The sequence below is a fragment of the Aythya marila genome, assembly GCF_965140915.1.
Source record: "Aythya marila genome assembly, chromosome: 5".
NCBI classification, from domain to species: domain Eukaryota; kingdom Metazoa; phylum Chordata; class Aves; order Anseriformes; family Anatidae; genus Aythya; species Aythya marila.
Window position 1 is genome coordinate 16,329,434 of NC_139046.1, and position 24,164 is coordinate 16,353,597.

General features: G+C 45.6%; 1 protein-coding gene across 4 annotated transcripts in view; it reads right to left on the reverse strand.

Moving 5' to 3' along the window:
• Positions 1-321: 321 nt before the first annotated feature.
• RIN3 (Ras and Rab interactor 3) overlaps positions 322-24,164 on the reverse strand; it is a 71,871-nt gene continuing 48,028 nt past the window's right edge. For 2 of the 4 annotated variants that reach the window (XM_082760457.1, XM_082760458.1), the window contains 5 exons: positions 22,083-23,570; positions 19,419-19,727; positions 10,684-10,815; positions 7,307-7,470; positions 4,137-5,364 (listed from right to left, as the gene is read on the reverse strand). In XM_082760457.1, the coding sequence (XP_082616583.1) occupies positions 5,056-5,364; positions 7,307-7,470; positions 10,684-10,815; positions 19,419-19,727; positions 22,083-23,570 (2,402 nt within the window). In that variant the 3' untranslated portion in view covers positions 4,137-5,055. Of the gene's footprint in view, positions 4,006-4,136; positions 5,365-7,306; positions 7,471-10,683; positions 10,816-19,418; positions 19,728-22,082; positions 23,571-24,164 lie in introns of those variants that run through there. The other 2 variants (XR_014317504.1, XM_082760459.1) reach the window with 2 other exon arrangements.

The following is a 24,164-nucleotide window of genomic DNA, read 5'->3' on the forward strand; positions in this document are numbered from 1 at the left end:
ATCCAGCCTGCTTCTTAGGCACTTGGTATCATCTCCTGCAGACCCTTGGAGCTGTGAGGATGCAAAGCCGAAATGTGGAAGTGGGGGATTTTCTTCTGTCCATTTTCCTCCTGCAAAACTGATTTCCAGATGTTCACCTTTCTGAACTTTACCCCCCGTGGCATTGCTACCCCTTCCCTTGGGGATACACTAAAAGAGGCAATCTGGAGATTCTGCTGTGGCCTCGGAGACTCAGCAGGTTCTTGTCTGCACACCACAAAAAGCATTAAGGTGCTGTTGAATTGCCAGCTTGTATCCAGATACCTGCTGCCTTTGCAGTCACACAGGAAAACAACTCCGCAGAACGGAAGACAAAAACAAACAAGCAAGCAAACAAAAACAGCCAAACAACTTCCACCTGCAGTGATCAATACATTTATTTTAAGGTCTCCAGATAGCATCAGATTGGCTTAATGCTTGTGTGGCCGGCTGTTTATTTTGGGATGGTGCTAGAACCGATGAGAGAATGACCTGAGGCTTGTGCAAGCTCCCTGTCCTGCAGAGCAGCTTGTGGTGCGTTGTGCAAGCTCAGGCACCCTCGCTCCTCCTTCAGGCACGCGGTTGCTCAGGCTGCAATTCCTAGAACGCTGCGCTGCAACAGCTTCTGCAAAATAAGCCAAACTGGCGAATTCCCAGCTTGTTGTCATCACTAACCAGAACAGGGTGAAGTTAAAGCTGGGTTGTCCAGAGAAAAAAAAAACAAAAACAAAAACAAAACATCACAAAACAACACTTTTCCCAAGCAGAATGGTTGAGTGTCGCCCCAGTCCTGGGAAAAGCGCCGTCCTCACCAGCCAGCTCTTCCTTCCCTCGTTTTCAGGTGCTAGAGGCAGAGTCCAGGGCCCTTTTCCCAGTCGTTCTGTGCCAAACCACGCAGCTGTCACAGCCTTTCCTTGGTGAGGACCTGGAGGGCATCAGCAGGTATATGCTATGCTATTAAGATGTGATGCAGACTTACACAGATGCAGGTTTTTTCAGGGCTCATAACTACCCCTACTTTTCCACTAATGCTAAAGCAAGTAGCAGTCCACATGGGGTTGGAGATGATGGCTTATTTTACGGATTCCAGCAGCTTAGTAGGATTTCAGCTTTGCCCAAACCACACCGTGTCTTCCTTTGGGAGGATGGCTTAAGATGAGCACTGGACGGCTGTGCCTGTGCTGCCTCTGCCCCTGTGAAAAGGTCTGGGGGAGCAGGGAAGGGAAAGGAGCCTCCTGTGTTCACAGGGCGACCTCCCCACTTCAGCAGCACGTCACACCGGGGCACACGGGCAGTTCTGATGCCTCCTCCTTCCTAGGGATGGGATACCCAAAAACGAGACAGGGGACAACCAAAATACCACATCACTCCCATGCAGGCCGTGTCCTGCTGTGACAGCACCCTCCCAGGAGGGGTCTGGTGGGGCAGTCAGGGGCTTCACAGCGGCTGAGGAGAACATTTTTCACAGTGCAGTGGTGGCAGTGCTGGAGCAGGGCCCCTGAGGGGCTGTGGGGCCTCCAGCAGCACAAAAAGGACAAGGCCCTGAGCAGCCCGGGGAGCCCTGCTTTCGGCAGGGCTTGGGCTGGAGGCCTCCAGCCTGAATGTCCCCAGGAGCTGATGGAAAATACAGCCCGGCCCTGGCTTTCAAAGTCCAGCTTGGGGGCTGGTGTGTACTGGTGCCCAAAGCTCCTGAATTCAGCAGAACTGCCTCTGGTTTCAATGGCTTGTATTTCAGGTCATACGTGACCTATCGGCGTAATTATTTCAGTGAATTATTGACAGATTGGTTCCCTGGGCACACAGTGACCACTTAGGGTTTTTATGTTTGTGTTTTTCTTTACAGAGGTTTCTGGGTTCAGCAGGTCTCTCTTCCTTTCTCACACCAGGATCCTTTGCTCGTACGTACAGGGGTGATCGTTGCACAACCTTCCTGTGGAAATGAGTGTTTGAGGAGGCCTTGGCCAGATTACACAATCCTTATTGGTCAAAGTCTCCTGAAACACTTGTCTGCTGATGGCTCATGTGAGGGCCAGGGCATGAGTCACAGTGTGACTATCTTGACTAACCAGGGGAAGCCACAGATCACCAGTCTGCACGGCTTCCTCTTCACCTGGTCTGCAGCATGAGGATGAAAGCAAATGGACAAAATCCCATGGAGTGTTTAAAAGTGCTCATTTCATTCCCACCTTTGATGTTTTTATCCACCAGCTGAACTGTCAGACACCAGCAGAAACCGGTGCAGGAGCCCAGGAACCACCATCTGGGGCAGGGACATGCTGATGGGGACTCAGGTTGTTCCCACAGTCACCAAAACAGCAGCAAGTTTGTCCAGATGAGCTATCAGGCAAGCAGAGCCTGATTCCCACCACGTTTCTGTGAGCCCAGCGGTGGCAGCGGTCTCTGTCCAGAGTTTCTGGTCCTCCAGGATCTCACCACTAAGGTCATCTCCCAGCTTGTGTGCCCAGGCGAGGGACAGCAGTGGCAGGGCTCTGGAGGAGCCCCTCTGGAGGAGCCCCTCTGAGCCCAGCATGGGGCGTTCCTCCCAGGCAGCTCGTGTCAAAGCGACTGATCCCCTGAGTTCAGGGAAGGGAGGAGGATCCATGGAAACCTTTGCTAACCAAATGAGCTCTTTGCAGCTGTAACACCTGTAATGAATGTTTTGCATGTGCTATTTGAAAGCCTTTTTATAAGCCTGCTCCCAGGACTTAAATAACTTGTAGCAGAGGACAGTGAGAAAGGCACCGCATAATTCTAATGAATTGCTATAACTCATTCTGTCCTGGCTGATTTGCAGATCCTCAGGCTTTGCATGCAAATCTTTGCATGGGTTTTGTGCCTGGCTGTGCCCTGTGGAAACCAGACCTTTCTCCAGGTCAATGTTATCGCTCACACCTCACCTTGTGAGCTCGTTTTCCACTCGTTGAGTGAATGCACAGTTGTTTGTGACACCAGGGGCCTGCTGCTTGGTGCAGGACCTTTGTGGCAGGATGAATCCCCCAGACCTACTGCACGTGGACCCGTCCCGGTGTGATACCCATGGGCAGGTGGGTGGAAGTGAGGTGGGGAGCTCGTCCCAGCACTAGTTGGGTGGAAAAGGAGGTGAGAGGCGGTGGTGGTCACCTTTGGGAGAGTGGATGCAAAAGAACAAAGGGGGCTGTAAATGGCTCCAGGCAGCAGCAGGCTGCCCCACCAGAGGCTGATGGCAGCACGTGGGTTCAGCAACAGCCCCCTGCAGGTGGGCACCCCGGAGGCACTGTGGGGGTGCCGACAGCTGCACACGAGTAGAAATAACCAGAAAACTGAGAGCGGTGTCAGCTCCGTGCTGGTGGAACACCCTGTAAGTTCTGCATGTGGTGGCCTGGCAACCAAGGCTGCTGCTGTTCACTCTTCCTCATTCTTGGTTGTTATTCCTGCCCAACGTCGCGGGCACACAGCCCAGGCTGGCAGATGCACAGTGCTAGTCTGGCATCTCGTTGCACGTTTGGCCACTGCGTGCCACTGGGTGTTACTGCTAGCGCATGTAGATGGGGACGTTTCCAGCCCCAGAGACCGAGCACGTGATCAGCCACAGGCGATGCCATTTTCCCTTTGGAGGTTCAGGCGTAAGGCAGGGACCTCAGGCAACGTGGCCCAACTTGTTCTGTTTCTGGATGGGAGGAAACACCAGCAGCTTTGAGCCAAGCCCACAGTAAAACATTCCCTGCTTTCTCATCACAGCTTTGCTAGGCCTGATCCCATGTTTGCCTCGCTGCAGTGGAGGCTGCTTACCTCCTGCATACAAAGCCAGTCTCTTGCATTGGTAGTGGGAGTCTTGCCTGAAGGAAGGCACCCAGAAGACAAGGATCTGTCTCACAATTGAGGCTTCCACTGCCATTATCCAGTCCTGAAAAGCTGTTTTCAGAGTTCATGAAATGAATTTTTGCAGTTTCAGTTTATTCTGCGGAAATTTAGGTTGCAGGGAAATGTAAGTTTGCAGTGACCGAATGACTGAAAGCAGAGGTAGAGAAGAGAATTAGCAAGTTCTGTCTGCAACTGCCTGGTTTTATTAAAGTAATAACCTAATGGGATTTGCAGATATGAAAACACTAGAGAAACTAGCAGCTGGGTAAAAAGGGACCAATATTTTATTCTTGTTTTTTTTTGACTTCAAGATTATTTTAATCTAGTTTGCCACACTGGGAGAATTATTAAGTTCTTTACAAATGTTTATTTTAAAACAATTGCACCATATCACACATGGAAATAAATACACAATTAACCAAACACTATTGTGCAACCAATGTGATTAAAACTGCTGTACATGTAAAATTTATGGTGATGACTTTCAATCTTTAAAAAAACACATTGCTGAAAATGCCTAAGCCACCTGATTTTAGTGACAAATAGAAGGCAGAAAATATTTTCTTAGTGAATGTGCAGGATCCTCTTGCATGGTCTATAATGATGTGGATTTTAAAGGCAATTACATGTTGTAGATGGCAAAACAGAGATGGAGTTCTGCTACAGGTGGCACTTCTACGCCACCAAATACATCAGCCAAGACTCAGTTTATTCAAACGGGGTGAACAGACGTTACGTGGTGTAAATGCAGTCTTACCTCCAAACAGCATCAAGGTGTGTGCAGACCTTTCACAGGCCTTGTGCACAGGCATGGTTCACACCTGCCATAATTTATGTTGGGGTAAATGTCCGCTCTTCCACAAGACCTCTGGGTTCATTCACAAGACCTCTGGATTCATTCTTCTCTGTCCATTTACATTCTGTGACAACAACTGGTTGCCAGCAGGAGGTTCTGAGGTTTGATGCTTCAAGTTTTCCACAGGATGAATGTTCTCCTGAATGCTCCTTTTATTTCTGCAAATGAACTTCACTGAGAAATGCTCTGTATTCAGACAGCATCTACAACTAGCATATCTACCCTGTGTTGAAGGCCAAGCACCAGAGGCCTTCTAAGATCTGCAGAAACCAAAGGATCTCATGAAATAAACTATCCACCCCTTCCAGGATGGCAAATTCAACAAAAGAGCAGCACAGCCCTTAGGAAAAGTAAGAGTCTTTGACAATTGGAACTGGTGGTTTTTTATGGTCTATTGGTTTATAAATAAAATGGAAATCTTTCTTGGTTTCACTCTTCAGCAGTGAAGCTTTGATATGATGGGGGAGGGCTTCTTTGTCCAGCTGCAGCCACTGGTCATCAACATAAACAAAAAGTCCATAGTCCTTGGGATGGGAGACTTCAAACTTTTCAGCACACTGCTGGCTCAGCTGCTCAGCTGTGGTGTCACTCCGAGAGGCAAGTGTCCTTGACTGAGCACCAATCTCCAGAAAGGCGATGGAGATGAAATCCTGAAGAGGAATATGAGGATAGATCTTGTAATTAACACAATGACTTTAGGAGACAATACTCAGCCCCAAATCTCTAGCTACCTAGAACACATAAATGCTCCCAAATATCCTCCAGTCATCCTCCAATGCATTTTTCTTTTTAAATTTATTATTTTTTTTCTCCTCTGAAGAACAAGCTCTGAATCAGTGAATACTTAAGCTAGCAAGCACTTAACCAAATAATTAGTCCCACAAAGACATATGATTAAAGGTCAAAATCAATGAAGATTTTTTTTTTTTTTCTGATTTTGGTGACTATCTTTAGTGTGCAGCTGTCTCTCTACAGTTCCTGAAGAAACAGGATGCAAAAAAATAACAGACCTCAGAGACTTGGCTTGAAACCCCAGCATTTAACAGAAACAGGAAAGGATTGGTGTTGTAGTGGCCCTTGAAATTCCACTGTCACCTAAGCAGCATCTTGAGAGAGTGGCCTCCGAACTTCCTTTCATGAGTAATGAAACAGCAGAAGTTGTGCTTCTTCTGAAGGAGGCTGATTTACTTGTATCTTGTTTCAGACAGTAAAAATTGACAAAAAGACTTTCTGTTGAACTTATGAGGTGCAGAAATCTACAGTACCTTTGGCCAGGGGGGAACCTGTGTATTTAATTTGTGTCTGTGACATTCAAAAAACTCCCAGCCATTTCTGTTAGAAAATACTCCAGTTCCCCAGAAGAAGTGAGAGAGCTGCGGACTCTCAGACTGTTTAAATCCTACACATTTGCCAAATATTTGGACTATGGGCTTCCAAACTGTGTTTATAGATGAGTAAGGCAGCCAGTAGGGCATGTGGGGGCATGGTGAACATGCCCGCAAGCTAGTTACCCCTGCCAGGGCAGGCTTGCATGTCTATGACATTGCACATCATTCAGAGGAAGTGAAAACAGCCCTTGTGCTGCTGGAAACTGTGGAAACATTCTGGGGAAAATGTGGCATTTGCTGACCCAGTTATTATGCTCCATGCTAGGTAGCTGCTATGAGCTACTGTCAGAGCAGCACTTAGGGATGGATGGATAATTATGTGTCCCATCCACCATTCATATGTTCTGAGATCATTCAGAACTGTTTTGACTGCACTGTGGAAAGCATATTTCCACCGTGCTGCTACACAGCTATTTAGACAGTCTCCCACTCAGCATTCTTTCAACATTTTTATTTGAGGCTCCCACCTCAGTGCTGACACTGCTCGCTTTTGCCCTGTGAAGGCTTTGCAGAACCTGAGACGTGGACTTTGCTGCCTCCTTGTGGGTGAAAATTTGATCACAGGACATGGGGCTGTCAGGGCACCCTGTCTGCTTGCTCCTGCCTCCAGCCCCACCATGGCTGGAGGACCAGAGGCACCTGTACGACTGGTGCATGGGACATCTTCACTGGGCTACTCACAGTGTGAGCTTCACAACTAATACTTCTTCAGCTAACCAGCCCGTGTGGGGTCTGCTCCACTGCTGGGCAGGAGAGGACAGGTTTTGGAAGTTGCTTGTCTGACCAGCCCTTGGGATTGCTCTGGTCCTCTCACATCTTTATGCTGCTCACATCTCCTCAGCTTAGCCCCTGGCTTCCCCAGGCCCTAAGGGCCATGAAGAAGATGGCCCTCCCCACTGCAGCTCTCCCGATATGAAGATCCTCACACACAGTCCTTGAGAATGAGCAACGAAATCACTTTTCTGTCATATTTAAAATGATTTAGTTGAGTACTTCAAGACTTCAATATGCATTCTGTATATAATATGTAGTTCAAATGAGGTTTGCTTGTTTAAGATTTGGAAATCTTGCACAGTATGTTCTGTCTCTTAATAGTGATTTGTGTTGATTTAATATTTAAATAATTATCATATTTAAAATGATTATGTATGGATAGAGCACATTCATCTCGCAGGCCTTTTCCCCAGGAAGTCTCGCCAGCTACCTGCACTGATGAGCGGGAAGCCCGGGCCTTGTTCAGTGTCCTCCGCCGCTCCCAGCGGTGAATGGAGTCCTGCACCTCCATGCTCAGCTGCCGAGTTACGGTGATTTTGTCATAGTTCTTGATGTGCTCCAGGGCCCCATAGGTGGTGGTTAAATAATAGGAGCCTGCAAAAGGAGAAGGTCTTGGATGAGCATCACATCTGCATGGGCCATTCGTTTCCCCTTCCCTCTTGACTGTGCCCATGCAGAGACCCTGTCTAATGCTTGCACTGCCCATGCCTGCAGGCAGGTCGTGGTGGCCTCCATCCTGTTTTGCTTCACAGCAATGTCAGCTGCCCAGGCTCCTGAGATTGTAGATGTCCTAGGGGGCACCACAGACCAAAGCTAAGCTACTACAAAAGCAGCTTGGACAAACAAACCCAACCAGCCACCTTTGACCACAGATGATTTATTTTCTGGGACATGTTCATCTTTTTGAAGTGTTCAACAGGGCCAATGCAGTAGGTCTGTAATGTGGGATCCTGGGCAGTCCCCACGATGCAAGGCAATGGTAAAAATCACAGTGTGCTCTGCAGGAAAAGCACAAGGCCTGCATTCATCCCCTGACCTCAGCTACCTTGATGAAATGTTTAGATCCCAAGTTCCCTGTGGGGTCAGCACCTTTGAAGGAGGTCTCAGACCTGCAAGGAAGGACAAGTCACCCTCTGCTCCCTCCACGTCTATTGACTAGATGGGGAACCCAGATGTCTGAGACAAATTCCTGTACTCTTAAAAGTTAAGAGTGATAAATCTTGGTAAACTAGAGAAAGAGGTGATGGAACACTAAAAGCCAGTCCATTTTCCTCAAAAATTCCTGACTGCCATGGTGTTGGCTGAAACGAGTAATAAATACCAACTGCAGCAGCAAGGGAAGGAGCTGGGCTGTGATAAGAACATGCTTTATCAACAGGGCTGAAGATAGACCCTGACAGGAGGGCAGAGCTCTATGTCTCCTCTGAACAAGGCAAGGAGGCAGCCCGGAGAGCTGCGTGAGGTGTTCCCTGGCCTCCCATGGGACAGAGCACACCCGTCCCAGCGGGGCGAGGGGTCAGGCCGCGGCTGTGCCCGTGTCACCGGTGAGCCCCATGCCGGGCCAGGCCTCGCTGCAGCCTCCTGCTGCTCCTGCCCTCACTTCAGCTGCCGGCAGCACAGGGAGAGCTGGAAATTGCCCCTGAGCTGGCAATTTTTCTGCTTTAGTGCTTCATAAGAGCTGCGGCGCCTCTAGATGGCGCCTCCACATCACCCAAAGCCCCTGCCCGCAGCGGGCTCGCAGCGCTCGGGCTTTGCCGAGCTTCAGTCTGCAGCTGGTTGCGTAAGTGGCAGCTGAGAGCATTTTGTCTGAGCAGTGTTTTTAGAGAACCATTAAATATTAGCCTAAGAGAGACAAAGACACTGCCATTTATCGTTCCGTGCTCGGGTGGATCCAATGAAGAACATCCCACAGGTATATAAGGATTGCACATGCTGAAAACATGGCACGCTCGCTCGCTCACTCTCTCTCTCTCTTTTTTTTTTTTTTTTTTTCCCCATCTTCTCCCATAAAGCACGTCTGAGAACAGGCTAGCAAGCCTGCAGGTGCCACTTACCCTGTCTTAAATATACCCTTCCTTGTCTCCCTTTTGGTGTGACTCCTGCTCTGGCAGACTCAGGGGTGCCCCTGGTCAGACTGGTGACCCCTGGTGCTTCCCTTTGGTCAGAGTCCAGTTCTGTCCCCCGCTTCCCACCCCCACCCCCCCCCAGAGGAATTCATTACTTTTTTTTTTTTTTTTTATAATAATTAATTTTGCTTTCCCTTTTCAGCATCTTCATTTCCACACATCCGTTCCCCATCTCCTGTCCTTGCCTTTTCCCCAGTAGCCAACATCAGTATTATTAAAATTTGATCAAAGTAAATTCTTAATTTGGAGGCCAGATTTAAATTATTTTATATATTTGTCTGACTTATTTTCACAGTTTCCTCACTTCTGCTTTCCTTTAATTTTTGTTTTATTTCTGTGCCCGAATCTATTGTCATTTAATGTTGGAAGTCCCATATCAAGTTGACTTTTGACAGTTTCCATTTGCAATCTCTGAGCTGTCTTCATTAAGCTATTCTATTTTTTGCCTTTCCTTGTGTCTGCAGTTATTCCCAGTACCCTTTCTGAAGTGGTTATTCAGCTAGTGTGATCTGGAACTTCCCTACAGATTTTTTTCCACTTCAGCTGGAGTATAGATTTCACATAGGCTTTGCATCTTTGATTTGAAAGAAATTCCACCCAGCTTTGCCTTTGATACGCTGAGCTCCTCAATCCAGCTGACTTCAGCAAACAGCTCAGTAGTGTGCCCTTTTGAAATGAAGAACCTGTGGGCAGTGTAGTTACCAAAAACAGCTTAGTTATGTCAGCAAAATGCTGTGCTTAGGCTAACATTTTTATTCTGCTAACATTTTTTTTTTTTTCAGCAGGAATATCAGCCTATGCAGAAACCCCTCACTAACGCAATTGTATGCTACTGTTATTTCTCTTAGTACTTAATTTTGCTCACCTCTGCACCATGCTGGGTAGATGTGCTCCTAGCTACAGACTGACACTTTCGTTTAATATAAATAAAATTGGTCTGCTGTTGTTCATTCAGGACTCCTTTCTACAACCTCAGTACTTACAAAAACAAGTTCTAAAATGAAGTCCTTCATATTATTTTAGTGACTAGTTGGTGACAAATTATCTAATTCAGAGTGTACAACCCTGTACCTGTAAGTAGCATTTGCTTCCCAAGCTGTATTTGAGATGCTAAAGGCCCACAGAGCCCTAGGATATTTACCCCTCCAATAGCAGAGGTCTTTATTCACATTCAAAACTAATATTTAACCTTACTTTTTTTTCTCTACCTTGCTGTGATACTCAGCCAGAGAACACTGTCAAAGGATCACTCTACTCATACAGGGAATGAGAATGATGTAGGGCCATAGGAATACAATGCAGTTTAAGAACTGCTCTCTTATCTCAGAGGAGTAAATAAAAGTTGCACAATGGATTGCAGCAGTTTAGGTTTAGGCAAAGACCTTTTGACTTTTCAGCCTTTCAGCCAAGGAACACTAGATGTCCCTGTTTAGGTTACTAATCCAGCAATTCAGATCTCATTTGTGCTGGGCCCCCTGCTTTTCTTGTTTGTGTCTGAGGTCACGACACTGCTAAAAAGAGTTGAAGTGTTTAACAGTCATTTTAAAGCCTCGGATTTGAGAAGCTTGGCCAAAGCTTATCCACAAAACCAGAGCCTTGCTGCCCTACCTTCACAAACACTAAAGTAAGGTAAATAATAATTTGCAAAGAGAATATTCAAGGAGCAAACATTGTACTTTACCTTCACCTAGCTGCAGAGCAGGGTCCATGAGCTCCATCATATACTCCACATTCAGCAGGACTTCAGTCAGGTTGCTGCGGGCCAGCACATACATGAGCACGGGGAGGAAGTCATCTGCACCATATGGCTTTCCTGAGCAAAGAGAAACACAGAGTGGTCCCAATAAACTCACCGCAAAGGCACAACAGTGACAGTTTCTCACCCAACTGTCTTTTATAGACTTTAGTTTAAGTTATCTGAAGAGTTAAAGATTGAAACTACCAGCAAAGAAAAAAATGGCAAAAAAAGGAAAGTTAGCTCACTTTAAAAAGTGAGTAAACTTGCTTCAAACCCAAAATAATAATAAAAATATTATTATTAATAATAAAAATATTATTATTAACAAAAAGGAACACTTTTAGTGGGCTCTATTTCAGTCATTCTTAGTTAACTAGAGAGAGAATAACTTAAACTTCATGGATCTCAGACATGGGACAACTCTTGAAGAGCTCAAAGGCTGAATCCTGCCAGTTTGTCCCTCCGATTTGACACTGCCATTAAGAGTGCAATTCATGTTTGCAATATTGACAGCAAAGCAGTATACGTGTGTTAGGAGTATTTATTCTCTTAGGTTTGCTCTTTGTTGGACTGAAGAGTAAAAAAAAGAGAATTTGAGACAGCAGTTTTTAGAACTGAGGACTTTTGTGCTTATGTTCCTTCAGAAGGCAAAAATTCACCTACATGTTCCTAATTAACTAAAGTCTACCAAGAGTTAGGACCTAAGAGGAAATATCTTTCCAGCCGTAGTGTCTAGCTAGGAAAACAAAAAGTCCTTCACATTGACTTAGACTAGGTTTTTGGAGCTGACGTTCAGAAGGGGTTACAGGAACAGATCTTAATGGGCTCAAGATTTCCTGGGCTTAAAACAACAAAGAAGTCAACAAAGTGATCTTACATGTAATCTATAAAGGCTCTTTGGGATCTCTGAGGACAAAAAAAGCATACTTGTTAATAGTTATCATAAATAATTATTACTTAAAATGAAATCCTGAAATCCAAACAGAAGCTTCACCACATAAACTGCAAAGAACAGAGAGAACTTCCCTTATTGAAAGATGCTTTCACAGAAATATGTATGTAATGCTTTCATTTTCTGCCAACAGGTCACAAATCCATCATGGACAACATGTAATACCAAGCTGCTTAACAGGCCTATCTTCCCAACACTCAGGGTTGACCATTCTTCTGAAGCTAAACTCAGAGTGCATTCATTCTGAGTGATCTCCCTCAGACTGTGAGCATTTTTACTCATCTGAGGTGTTGATTTCACCACTTTGGAACTGGCCAGGTGTGTCTCACTTGAGAACTCCTTGGCTCATTTCAAAGAATAAAAGCAATTCTTGACATAGCTGCAGTGAAGTTATGCCCTGGCCATTTTTGACCCATAGTCCATATGCCCTTCCACGGTGAGGAATAAATTCCTATTTCTCAAATGTTCCCACTGCCTTATTTCAAATCCTTGCCATGAGCCAGCTTTCCCTTTTTTGTCATTCATAGCTGACGCAGATTCTCTGCTGGCAAAGAAAGATATTCTTTTAAAGCCTCAAATAAGCATGAGCTTAGACCCTGATTTAAAAAAAGAAGAAAAAAAAAAGCGTGGCTTTAAAATAAACCCAGTAATATTCTAGTGAACAGAGAGTTGATCCAGTTAAAACAAAGTGTTGGAGGATAAGAGATGCTCAGATCTGTAATTCAATCTGTTTCTAACAGAGTCTGTACGTGCCACAACACAATTTATCTAATGAAAGCTGGATTAACGCTTTCGGCTCTATTTGCTCTATTGTGGCTGTCTTTAGTTAAACAACACAGCTCTTGGTCCTCACCCAAACTATGAAAGGACTCTACTGTTTTGTTAACATCTGGATGGGGGTTTTGTTAGTCTGTTGTTGCCTTGGCTTATATCTCTGCGAAAGCTTCAGCTCAGTGAAGGGTCTGGTTTATTACTGTCATATATGTAAACACAATAGAATCAGCTTAGTATTACAGCTATTTAGTACTGTGTAGCAAAAAAAAAGATGGCTCAACTGGAACATGAAAGCTCAGTAAAAAAAACTGCACTGAGAAAAGCCCTGTTTTCCTTTTGGCTTGAGTAAATCAGATGCCAACAGAGTTAATTCTGTATAGACACAGTATAATGGAACATGAAATACATTAGAGTTTGTTGGGCTCATCTTTTCCCTGCTTTAAAAACTTTTTATTTCTATGTAGTAGTTACTGACAAGTGGCATGGAATTGGTGCTCCTGATTTCCTGAAAGCCAAGAGATTTTCACTGCAGCACCCATTGCAGAATTTTATCTTCCTACCATTTCTCCTCCATGAACAATCCATATTTTATCTACTAGGTCATACAAGGAAGTTGCCAGTTCACAACATGGGTTCTTATCTACTGAGAAAAAATCTGCTGGTTTATTATTGTTATTATTGTTGTTTAAATCATTGAAAAAGATAAACAACCAGCCAACAGGTTATTTGTCAGCCATTGCATAGTGGAAACTGGAACTTGGAACCGAACAATTTGGTGTCACCAGCCACCAACTTTTAGTGTCAACTGAAATGGAAGTTGGAGAGAACTTTTCAAGAACATCTACAGAATCTCTCTATTTCTTTTTTATTGTCTGAGAAGTGGTTGTGTTTACAAGCAGGCATTGAGTCCATTATTTTTCACTGTTCCCTATCTCATTTCTATAAGCTGATTTAGCTGCTCTGCCCACCAGCCCTTGTTATTGCAACCTTTTCTCAACTTTAAATTTCATAGAAATATTATTGGAGTCCCAGCAGTTTATAAGGCAAAAAATAAGAAGTATATAATACAAAATATATAAATACAAAAAATAAGAAAAGAAAAACAATACAAAAAACAACAACAACAACAACAACAAAAACTAGACTCTATTTTAATCCATGTGTGGGAATATGAAGCTTGAATCTTAAATACTTATGTCTGTTGCTAAAGCTGAAGTCAGCAGAAGCTGTAGGTGAGAAGCACCACCACCAAGCACCTGCACCAAGGGAGAAGCAGAGCTGGCCACCCAGGATGTAGCTCTGACTCCATGTGTTGCCACGGGCATCCCGTGTTGCCTTGGGCAGGCCAGGAAGGTATCGTGCCTTCTCCTTGAAGGTGTCGCAATGGTTTCCTGCAACTGACTGCCAGGGCTGGGTGCCTGAGAGGGCAGGGCTGAAGCTCTCCTGGCCTTGGCCGTCACAGCAGGCTCAGGGAGTACCTTGGAGATGTACAGTGGACAGTGAGGACAGCTCTGACATACCCCATATCTCAGCCCCTCTGTGGGGATGATAGCTGCTGTCAGCAGTTCACATCTGACCAGAAGCTTTATGCAGGGCTGCTTTCCCCAGGCTGCTGCCTCCTCAGCTCCACTTTCGGTCTGTGTCAGAGCCAATTCCCCAGCCCTGTGTGTCTTTCTCGGCCTGGGGTCTCTCAGAGAGAGGAAGGCCTGCAGCTGATGGGGTTAAACCCAGCCCTGACCCTGCCAGTGCTCGTAGTGGAACTGGGACTGAGCTTGCTCGTTCAAGGTGGCGTTGTCCTACTCCAGATATGACTTTCTTGCTCTATTTGCCCATCTTTCCTGCAGGATCAGGAAACATTTATTTCATAAATATCTGTAAGGAGCTTAAAATAAGCCTTCTCTTCTGCCACAAACTCATCCTATTATGTTTATAGCAAAGCAAATACAACGTCAGCTCCTGGCTGGGATGCAGCACTTGAATGGAATGGGTATTAATTAAATACATGATTTAAAGCAACTGGAATTCTGCCCAAACCTCCATAAAGAAATTACAGCCTGTTGTAGCACATTCATGTATTTCTTCTCTCTCCATGGGTATCCTGACAACCAGCAGACAGTGATGATGCTCTACATCTTGCTCTAGTATTTTATAGCCACTAGAATGACGTCTAGCAACAGCTGTCCAGGAAATATGAATTTTAGCCTCAGTTTATAGCTGGGAAACCTAACGTACAGAAAGGTTAACTGGGATTTGTTCAAGATCATAGGAAAAGATTGTGACCATCTTTCCACTCACTAGCATTTTACTGTTTCTTGTCTCATACTGCTTCAGACAGGTTTGATTTGTGGTATAGTTGAATTAAGAGAGTTAAAACGTGCAGACAGAATGAATCCATTTCAAAAACATATGCTCTACAGATCAGGGAAATTCATTCCCCTGGAAAAATTTGAACAGACTTTTTAGTTCAAATGTAGCAATTGCACTAGCCAGAAGAAAGATATAATCTCTAGTCCATCAACCTTCATTAAGAGTAAATTAAATAGAAATACCATTTTCCCAAAGATAGCAAAGCAAAACTGTAATGTGTAGCTTTATATTCCTCCATAGGAGTGAGATGTGTTAGTGAGCAATGCAGTGGGATTGCTCTGACTTAATTTTAAGAGTTTCTAGCACTGGCACACTGCTGACTGAGGCCAGTTTCCTTTCCAGAGGCTCAGCTACCACACTGAAGGCTCACTGCTTCATGTCCATGCCTTTGCCAACTGCAAAGCCACACAGAAGCACATCAGGGCAACCATATCCAGCTGCTCAGTTTCACAGAGGATGACAAACTTCATCCTAAAATCTAGGGAATAGAAAGATTGCAGTGGAATATATGTATTCTATCTATATTCTTCCTCCAAAAGAAGACTATTTATTAACCAGGCAAAATTATGCAATGGAAATTATTAAATCGAACATTTTAGGGCCAGCCACCTAGCCAACGTCACTCTAGTACAGAACTGGGTTTGAACTGTAGTCCAGCCCTCTGTGAGGATCTAAGATACTTCAGCAATGAAACTTCATAATCTTAGTCCACAATGTTAAAAAGTTGCAGTAAGAAAACCGTTCCTCTCCTCATTCCTTTTGAATCCCATCATAAAGCAGGCTTTATAAAGTATCTTTCAAGCTTCCAACTCATGCTTAGAGCATTACTATTTCTGATCTTCCCAGGTCACACACTGACCAAGCTTAGCTTGTTTGTCTCGCCTAGTGTTTCTTCATAAACTGATGTCCATACTACTCTATTTTTTCATTTCCATCAGTTCTCTTCTGCTGAGCAGCAGCTCTCAGGTAGCACAGGGCTTGGAGCTCTACTCTTACCGCTGCCAGTGCACATCACACATGTTGCAAATTTGCATGTAATTATCATTCCACAAGTGTCGCTTGTGCTTTTGATATAGTAAAAGGCAGAGATTATACTCCTAACATACAATACCCCTTGACATTTTGTCTGAGGAAAGGTATTTCTGGAAGATAAACAAGAAGCAGCTTTTCCTCTGTATGATTACAATGCTTCTGTGTAAATGAGATATGTGGCCAGCCCTCTCTGTGGTTACTGGAGCATGCCCTCCAAATGTTGGAGCGGCCAGACTGCTGGAAGCTTACAGTGCCTGCTGAGTCCTGCCTCTTACTTTTTCTCGTGCGTAGAGTAAAAGATGCCAGCCAGTTTGCAAAGGAGATCCAAACTCCCCTTCTTCTCTTCTGTTAATGCATATTATTCTCCCTAACTACTCCTAGTATTTTTAGCAGGCAGGTTACACATCTTTAAATTGTAGGTTGCATTCATGGAGGCATATGCTGAAGTTATTTAAGTTTGCACAGAACTTGGAAAAGCTCAGTGAGACACCACAGTGCTATCATAATTGTCCCTTTGGGGGGGATACACTTACTAATACTGCTGCCTACACTGTGTATGTGAGCATCTGAACCAGTACCCCTAAACTCCTTTTATAGCCAGTGATGAACTAATCAATATCGTCAGTGGAGTTTGCCATGAGTCATCTCACCCTAAAACAGACACCTACATCTAAGCCAGATGAATCAACTGAACTCTATCGACTATGTCCCCATTGTCTATAATGAGAAGTTAGATGTGATACCCATCTGTGGCCACCTACAGCTAGATGTAGCTGTAGATGAGTCCTGCCTCAATGTACACCTACATCTTGTAGTTGCACTCAGAGGTCTGTTAGGAGGAAGGTGTTTTGAAAATGACAGTGGACTTGCCTTCTTGATTCCTTCTGATGAATCAGACCCACAAACTGATGGCCTATGACTTGAGGGAGAAATGTTAGTTTATGCCAGCTGAGAATTTGACCCATTGAGCCCATACTCTAAGTATCTAAGACAAATTGTCACAGCTAACTTATCAGACAGATTGTGTTACCTAATATAAATTGCAACCTTCTATTAAAACTCCGACAACCAAAGCAGAAAAATCCTCCTCTCTCAAAACAGCAGGCTAAACACGGAGTCAGACATGGCTGACTTCAAAATGTTGTAACTCTTGCAGCAGTACAAAGATGGGCACTGCTGCAAGGGCAGATGTTTCTCACTGAGCCTACCCCTAGTTTTAAAGTACCTATTAGTAAACCTTGGCTGAACCTCAACTGCCGTTTTTCAACCCAATAGGTTGAAAAATTTGTGTTTTCAAGGGGGTCTGAAAAAAAAACAGTGTTTGATTTGGTGGTATTTGTGCTTTTCTTTGAGACGTGAAACCATATTCTTAGGCCAGTTGTTCTATTGTCAACCTAAAGTGGATAAAGGCCTGGCCTGAACTTCCGAATTTCAAATTAAACCAGACAATGTAAGTAATTATCATGTCATGGAGCAGATAATTTTTCTGACAGAGGTAGACTGATTTTGGTCCTGTGGCAGAGGGAATTATTAGTTCTGTGTTCCACACGCTCAGACCTTCTACAAGGGGGGAACTCTTTAATTCAGTGGTGAGTAAAAGGAACTAAAAGAAGAACAAATTGCACAGGAAACAGAGCACGGCCGCTACTCTTCCGGTGCTAAGAGCAGTGCACTGCCCTGGGGCTGCCTGAAAGCAACAGGGACCTTGGGTGACTGCTTTCGAGGTGGGCAGAGAGCAGAAAGGGTTCCTACCCAATGACATCTGGTCTGAGCAGCCCACAGCATACTCTTTCTGCACAGCACCGGCTGGGAATCTTCCGTCAGAAAAATATTTCAGTGTGCTGAACAGTTTGTCTTTGCCAGGTGGAAAATCAAAGTAATACTGGTGATCTGGGGTCAGTTCATTCTTGTGAGAAGGTTTCGCACATTTCATTTCTAACCGGATCTACAGGGTGTCTCACTGGATTTGTCTCTGAGTGCAGTCTCTGCCATGACTTAGACTATAGCATTTCCCTGTTCTCAGGGCATAAATTCACATGGGAAAATTTCCCTAAAGCCAGGCCAGTTTAATTCTGACTAGACCCTGATGTGCAGTATTGGTCATGTATACTGGACAGGGAATTGGATGCACACAGCAGAATTCGGCTTTTGAGCCCCATCCCACTTGCAGCAGCACTCGACATGAGAAAACAGTTCGAGATGGCTGAAATGAAGTGCTTCAGTTAGCAGAACAAACCACAATCATCTGATTTCATGAATGCCAACCTTTTTAAATATTTCAGGTTTTTTGAATTGTTTCTCTGACCCATAATTTCTGCTGCATAAAATGACACAACAGCATTTCCTGCAATAGAGAAATTCCAACCCTGAGCCAGCTGAGGCATGACAGATACATAATGTGCCACCGCCATCGGAAGGAGTCTGTGTCTCCTATGTGGGTTTTAATGAGGTGTTTGAGTCTTTGATCTACATCAGATATTCTCTCAGACTTGAAGTAACACAGCTGTTTTTAGAAAGTTACAGCAAATTGCCCTACATGCGCCAAAATCTTCTCATATGAGGTGAAGGCAGTCAAAGGTCCTATCTGCCCTGCAGCTTACGCTCAGCCCCGGTGTGGCTTCCTGTTCTGCTGTTAATGTGTCTAGATCAGTTGCTGAACTTTGCTGCATGCTGTCCAAGGGAGGACCCCTATAAGAAGCTCAAGGGACAATTCCTGCGTGAACGCCCCATGGCTGTTGTTGGTACAGAACAAAGCAGAGCAGAACCTTTGCGGATGGTAACTTCTTGAAAAACTGCAGGTCATTGCAAATGAGTATCTGGCTACTCTCCTAATTATGTATGGCTCTTCATCAGCTCCCCAATACACAAAGAAAGCTCTTAAAGGGGTAAGGCGGGCTCCTGGAGGAAGGGTTTTTTGGTCTATCTGCAAAAATGCATCCTGTCTGCAGGCCAAGGGCTTAACGTGCATTTAGCGGTTGGCCTGAGGCCCAAGTTATACTTATACTTGGAGTACGGACTTCCTCACACCACAGAAGCTTAGTGGTGGCTCTTGGAGTTTACCAGACTATCAGGAATTAATAACAAACGGTACCAGTATTCTGCATCTCCTCTTCAATTTAGGCAAAACTTTGTAAAGGCCAAATCAAGAGACCCTTCCCAAAGACCCATGCCTATAGGTTACCATTAAACTGCTATGTGCCGGGACAGAGCTCTGGGGATTTATGGAGAGCTGCATGAAGGCTTGTGCAAGATGGCTATTACCCATAAAGTACATGCTTACAGACATTATCTGATCCCTGGAGTTATGGAGCTTAAAGTTAACTTTAACCAAGAAACACCTTGTATCTGCTATTAGTGCAGAGAACTTCACAGAAACTAACCAGTGCAATCTGAACACAACCTGTGAAGAGCTGATACCAAACACACCAAGATATGAGTTGATACCAAACACACACAGTCTGGATATTGCCACATTGACTGTAACATAAACCTTGTTCCTGCGGTACCTGGCAAAGGACCCGTGTGGAATACCATGTCAGTAGCAGTGCTGTACCTGGGTTTCCCTGAGCCATGGAGTCATAGATGAGTTTGCAGGACTTCAGCAAGATGGCAATCTTCTTTTCTGGAGAATAGGCCTTGTGCATGGTTGTGAACTTGTGAAGGATCTTTTCTAGCACAACAGTTTCAGGCACACTGGTTGTGACACCAAGGTCAGTGGTAGTTGTGTTTTGTATCACAAGTTGGTTCTCTCTTAGCTGCTGTAAAGATCCATCTTTGTTGTGGATTTCTTTCAAGTAAGAATTGATGGCTTCTTTTAAAGGTTTAAGGACACATTTGTACAAAGATGACTCAGCAATCGCATCTGCATAGAGACGGGAGAACACAAAATTTCATGGTAAATAATCAACACCAAAGTACAGGTGCCAGTAAAACTCCCAAGAAAACATGGTTATTCATGTACTATTGAATAGCCATGAGCAGGGAACAGAAATTACAACCCAGAGAGTAAATGGCTCGTTACTGGCACCCACCAGATGTCTGAAAAGGCTGCAGACCAACATGACTGCACAGTCTCTGCTGCTGGAGCCATAGGAGAGCTCCAGCTGTCAGCAGCCCCAGTACGCCTGCACTGCCTGACTGCTGAGCAGTGCGGCACTGCCAGGCCACAGGAAAGCCAGCTCTGGGCAGAGAGGAGGAACCCCAGCTAACTGTGCTCCTTCTCACAGTCAGTCCTGGGGGGATTCACCTCATGTCCCTTCAGACATCTCTCTCACCTGTCTGTTTACTTTGGGATGAAATTAACTGAATCCTTGAAGTGCCCCTTTCTCCACACTGACTGAAGAGGGGCTGTAGCCACCAGCTCAGAGGCGGACACCAACATCTGGTCAGAAGCCTCTCACCCTTCCTGCTCAAGTAGCTCTACTTTACTGGTGTTTAAGTCAATTCTTACGCCACCTGCGTGTGAGGAAATTGTTTGTGTGGGCTGAGCTTTTGCTTAACGTCCAGCAGGAGACAAAAGGAACCATGAGAGACTGTGAGAAAGTGCTTTTCAGTCTGTTGTCCACCTCCTAGAGACCAGTGGCAGAGCTAGCAGGGCTGCAAGGATTGCTTGTCACCCCTGCACTGTGGCAAAAAGGTCACTGCCAAGGGAGCCGTCTGCTCAGTCAGCGAGGCATGAAACAGAAGGCAGTGACATTTAGGGATACAAAGTGCAAGGATTTCAAAGACTCAGAAAATCAGCCTGAGGCAGGAGGGATTTGAGTAGTACATCATCCCTGAGGGGAATCCCTGTCCTCTACAGAAGGCTGACTGGGCCGTATCGTGCTGCTAAGGAACTGCAAGTGAACAGGGCTGGATCTAACCAAGCATGTCAGTAATCCTTGCACACACACAGCTCTACCAAGCAGAACAAGGACACTTCTTCTTTCTGCCTCCTCTCCACCTTCCCCAAGCAAGACTCATAGTGAACTTTCTGTGCTGACACCCACTCTGCCTCTAAGAAAGGGGTTGCTGGGAGAAAAGTCCCAGGTGTAATACGAGGTGTGTGAGAAGTGAAACTGTAGTTCCTCTCTCGGAGCTACGTCAAGGGGCGGGCAGCAGGTCTGTTCTGCTGGGAAGGCCTCGGGGTCATCTCAAGGCCTCTGCTGGGTGAGAAAGAAGTCAGCAGGGGCTGCTGAGACTGACAGCTGGGCACCTCTGGGTCACCACTGAGCTGCCCCCCCCCTAATACTGGAGCTGCAGGATTGCCTGGACACCCCGGCCACTTCTGTAGTTGGCCATGGTCTGTGCTGGGAGCCTTCCAGCTCCCAGATTGCTCTGAGACAATTTAGGGATTTATAAGTAGCTCTGCATTGGTTCCCAGGTCCTGAGCAAACAGTTTTAAGTCAAAAGAGTGCGTATTCCCTCATGAACCCCTTTGTGTATTCCCTCCTGAACACACATAAAATGGCCAGGCCAGTCTATTTTTATTTATTTATTTTTAACAAGGAGATAAATGGCAAATTATGACTCACAGCAGATTGAGTGAAACACCCTCAAGCACCCAAAAAGATTATTATTTTTTCTCCCCAAAGGCACATGATTTCTGTAGCATAGAGGTGTGAATGCTGCATTTGTGTAGCCAGCAGTGTTGCAGCATGCAGCATTTCAATGCCTCAGTGCTGAGGCTCAAAGACCGACTTGGATCAAATGATTCCTCCAACCTGAACGTTCAGTCTTGTCCCTCCTTGTTGGACAGCGACTGGTCCCCAGCTGGCTGCCACAGGCAGGGAGCTCTCCATCCTCACTGCAGTGTGGGGAAGGGGATGTGGAAAGCCAGGGAGAACAGAGCTGTGCAGGGTCTTGGCCTTTTGTATTTGCAGTGAACACAGCTCTTTGTGCATGCCTCTATAGCTATATATTTGTATGCATATTTTTATGCATGTTTATGCATATTTACATACACACATCTCTCTCACACACACAAACATACATTTCTCCTGCTTAAACTTGTCCCCTTAAAACATTCAGAATAGTATTTTCCCCCTCATTGGACTCCTGGTTTTTAAAGATGCTCCCTCAAATGTTGGCAACCACAGAGCAGACTTCAATTTAAGCCCCTCAGCTTTTGGGAGATGGCTTATAATTTCTGTAAAGCAGAACTTGTGTCTGCACAGTTCTGTCTCCCTCCTCACTCGCCCAAATCCTTCCCAAGGATGAGTAAAGCACAAACACCTACCTAACTGTTCCTCGGTGTAGGTGGCTGGGTCTATCAGAGATTTCAACTCAGTGCTCTGCACCAAGTAACTCTTTAGCTGTGTCATCATCATCCGTATTTCTTGTAGCATCTCTGTGCTGGAGCTCTGCTTTGCCATCATCTCCAAACTGTATACTCTGTAGTCCCGCACGAGGTTGCCAAAGTACGAATCCTTGTCCTGTGCCAGCTCCACTATCTTCTTCTGCAGCTTTCTATCATTTGACAAAAAGACTGTGAAGACATTGGACAGGCTGACAAAGGACAGCCTGTTCTTGGCCTTGTCCAATATCATGGAGCGTGTCTTCTTACCAGATGAGCTATTCAGCATGTCCAAGTCATCCTCGGTGCTGCTGGTGGAGTAGGAGTCTGGCTCGGACGCTGATGCCTGAGCTACAGCGCTGCCTCCCAGGCCTTCCAAAGACAAGTGGGAACCTTTCAGTTCGGCTGAGATCACAGACTTGCGGCCACGTCCTGGTTCAGTCTCAGTGTTTGTGCAAGCTGCACCACCTGCTGCAGGTGCTGAGCCACTTGTGCATTGCACCTGCACCGCAGACACAGCCAGCTCCACCACCGTTCTCTGCTTTGACTGGCAGGAGCTGGGGACCCTCGGTACTTGGGAGAGCCTCTTCCTTCTCGGTGGAGGGATAGGAGGTGACTTTCCATTCTTAATGTCATTACTTTGTATATCAGGCATGTGTTCCTTCTTCTCTGCAGGTTCAGGCTTTGTCTCCTGAAACTGTGACACAGCCCTTTCAGGAACCTCCCCAGGCATTTCTACAGTCTTTCTGCACAGCAGCCTTTTATCTCTGCTCTCTGTACTCGCGTCTTGTTTTCCTTCTCCCTCTTCCCCTTTCAGCGTTTCACAACTTCCAGGCTTACCCAAGCAGCTCTCCTCTGAGCTCCTCTCGCAGAGCCTTCTCCGCGGGGGGACGGAGGGCTGGGAACCCTTCTTGGGGCTCGCTGCCGGGGACTCCTTGGGTGAGCCGCTCTGCTTCCCTTCTTCTTCTTCACCGTCACCGCCCTCAATTTTCATTTCCTTGATGCTCTTTCCTAGTGGCTGAAGAAGCAGCTGGTTTTCTTCACAGGCCGTCATCGGATCCCGCAGGAGCTTCAGAGAAGACTTCTGACCGTGAGCGTGAGAAGGGGGTGGTGGGGGGGGGCGGCGGGGAGACCTCCTTTCGGCGAGCGTGGTGTCAGGGGGCAGATCGACGCTCACAGTGCGGCCTTTAGGAGGAGGTACATCTGGAGGAAAAGGATTACTGCACTCTTCTATAAAAATAGGATTCACGAACCACAGCCTGTCATTTCCTATTGACAGCTCAATTTCACATGAGCAGTGGTTTGTGCTACTTGCAAAACACTGGGTAGATCTTAAACTGTCTGCCTGGGCAGTGCTGAAAGCAGAGTCTCTTGCAGGGTGGAATAACCCTTCGCCTCTTGTTCCACGGTTTAAGGAGGAATCCCAGAAGTCTGTCAAAAAAAAAAAAAAAAAAAGTTAAAAAAGAAGAAGAATGTAAAAACTCCCTGAGAGAATTTTAGCTGCTAACTGTATGTGGAAGTCCTACTTTTTGTTAAAAGAAATGGCACACATCTTTCACACCTCTGCACTAAGCAGTATGAAGAAAGGGTTGCTTGTTTTATGTGCATGAAATGTATGAAACCAGGGGAAAATCTCAGAAGATTCATCAGAAATTCATCAGTTTTCTGATGAATTTCTTGCCAATTTTAGAATGCTCCTCTAGTGAGAGATATTAATGTGCAGCCTGTGCAGTATGAGCAAGAAGGTGCAAGTAGCAAATATGAATGTTTGAGAAAAATGTTCTGGGGCTTGTTCAGTGATCACTACCTTCAAAATGCAAAGGTGAGTGAAGACCCCAGGCCACTGCTGTCTGCCTCTTGCTGACCGTGGGAAGGTGTGGGGCTGGGATGTGCAGCCAGGACCCAAAATGTGCCGGGAGCACCAGAGTCATCAGATGAAGACGACTCCACCCAGCAGTGAGCTCATGTGGTGGGGTCTGATCCTGCCTTGCAATACAACCACTCCAGAAATACATGACTTTGTAT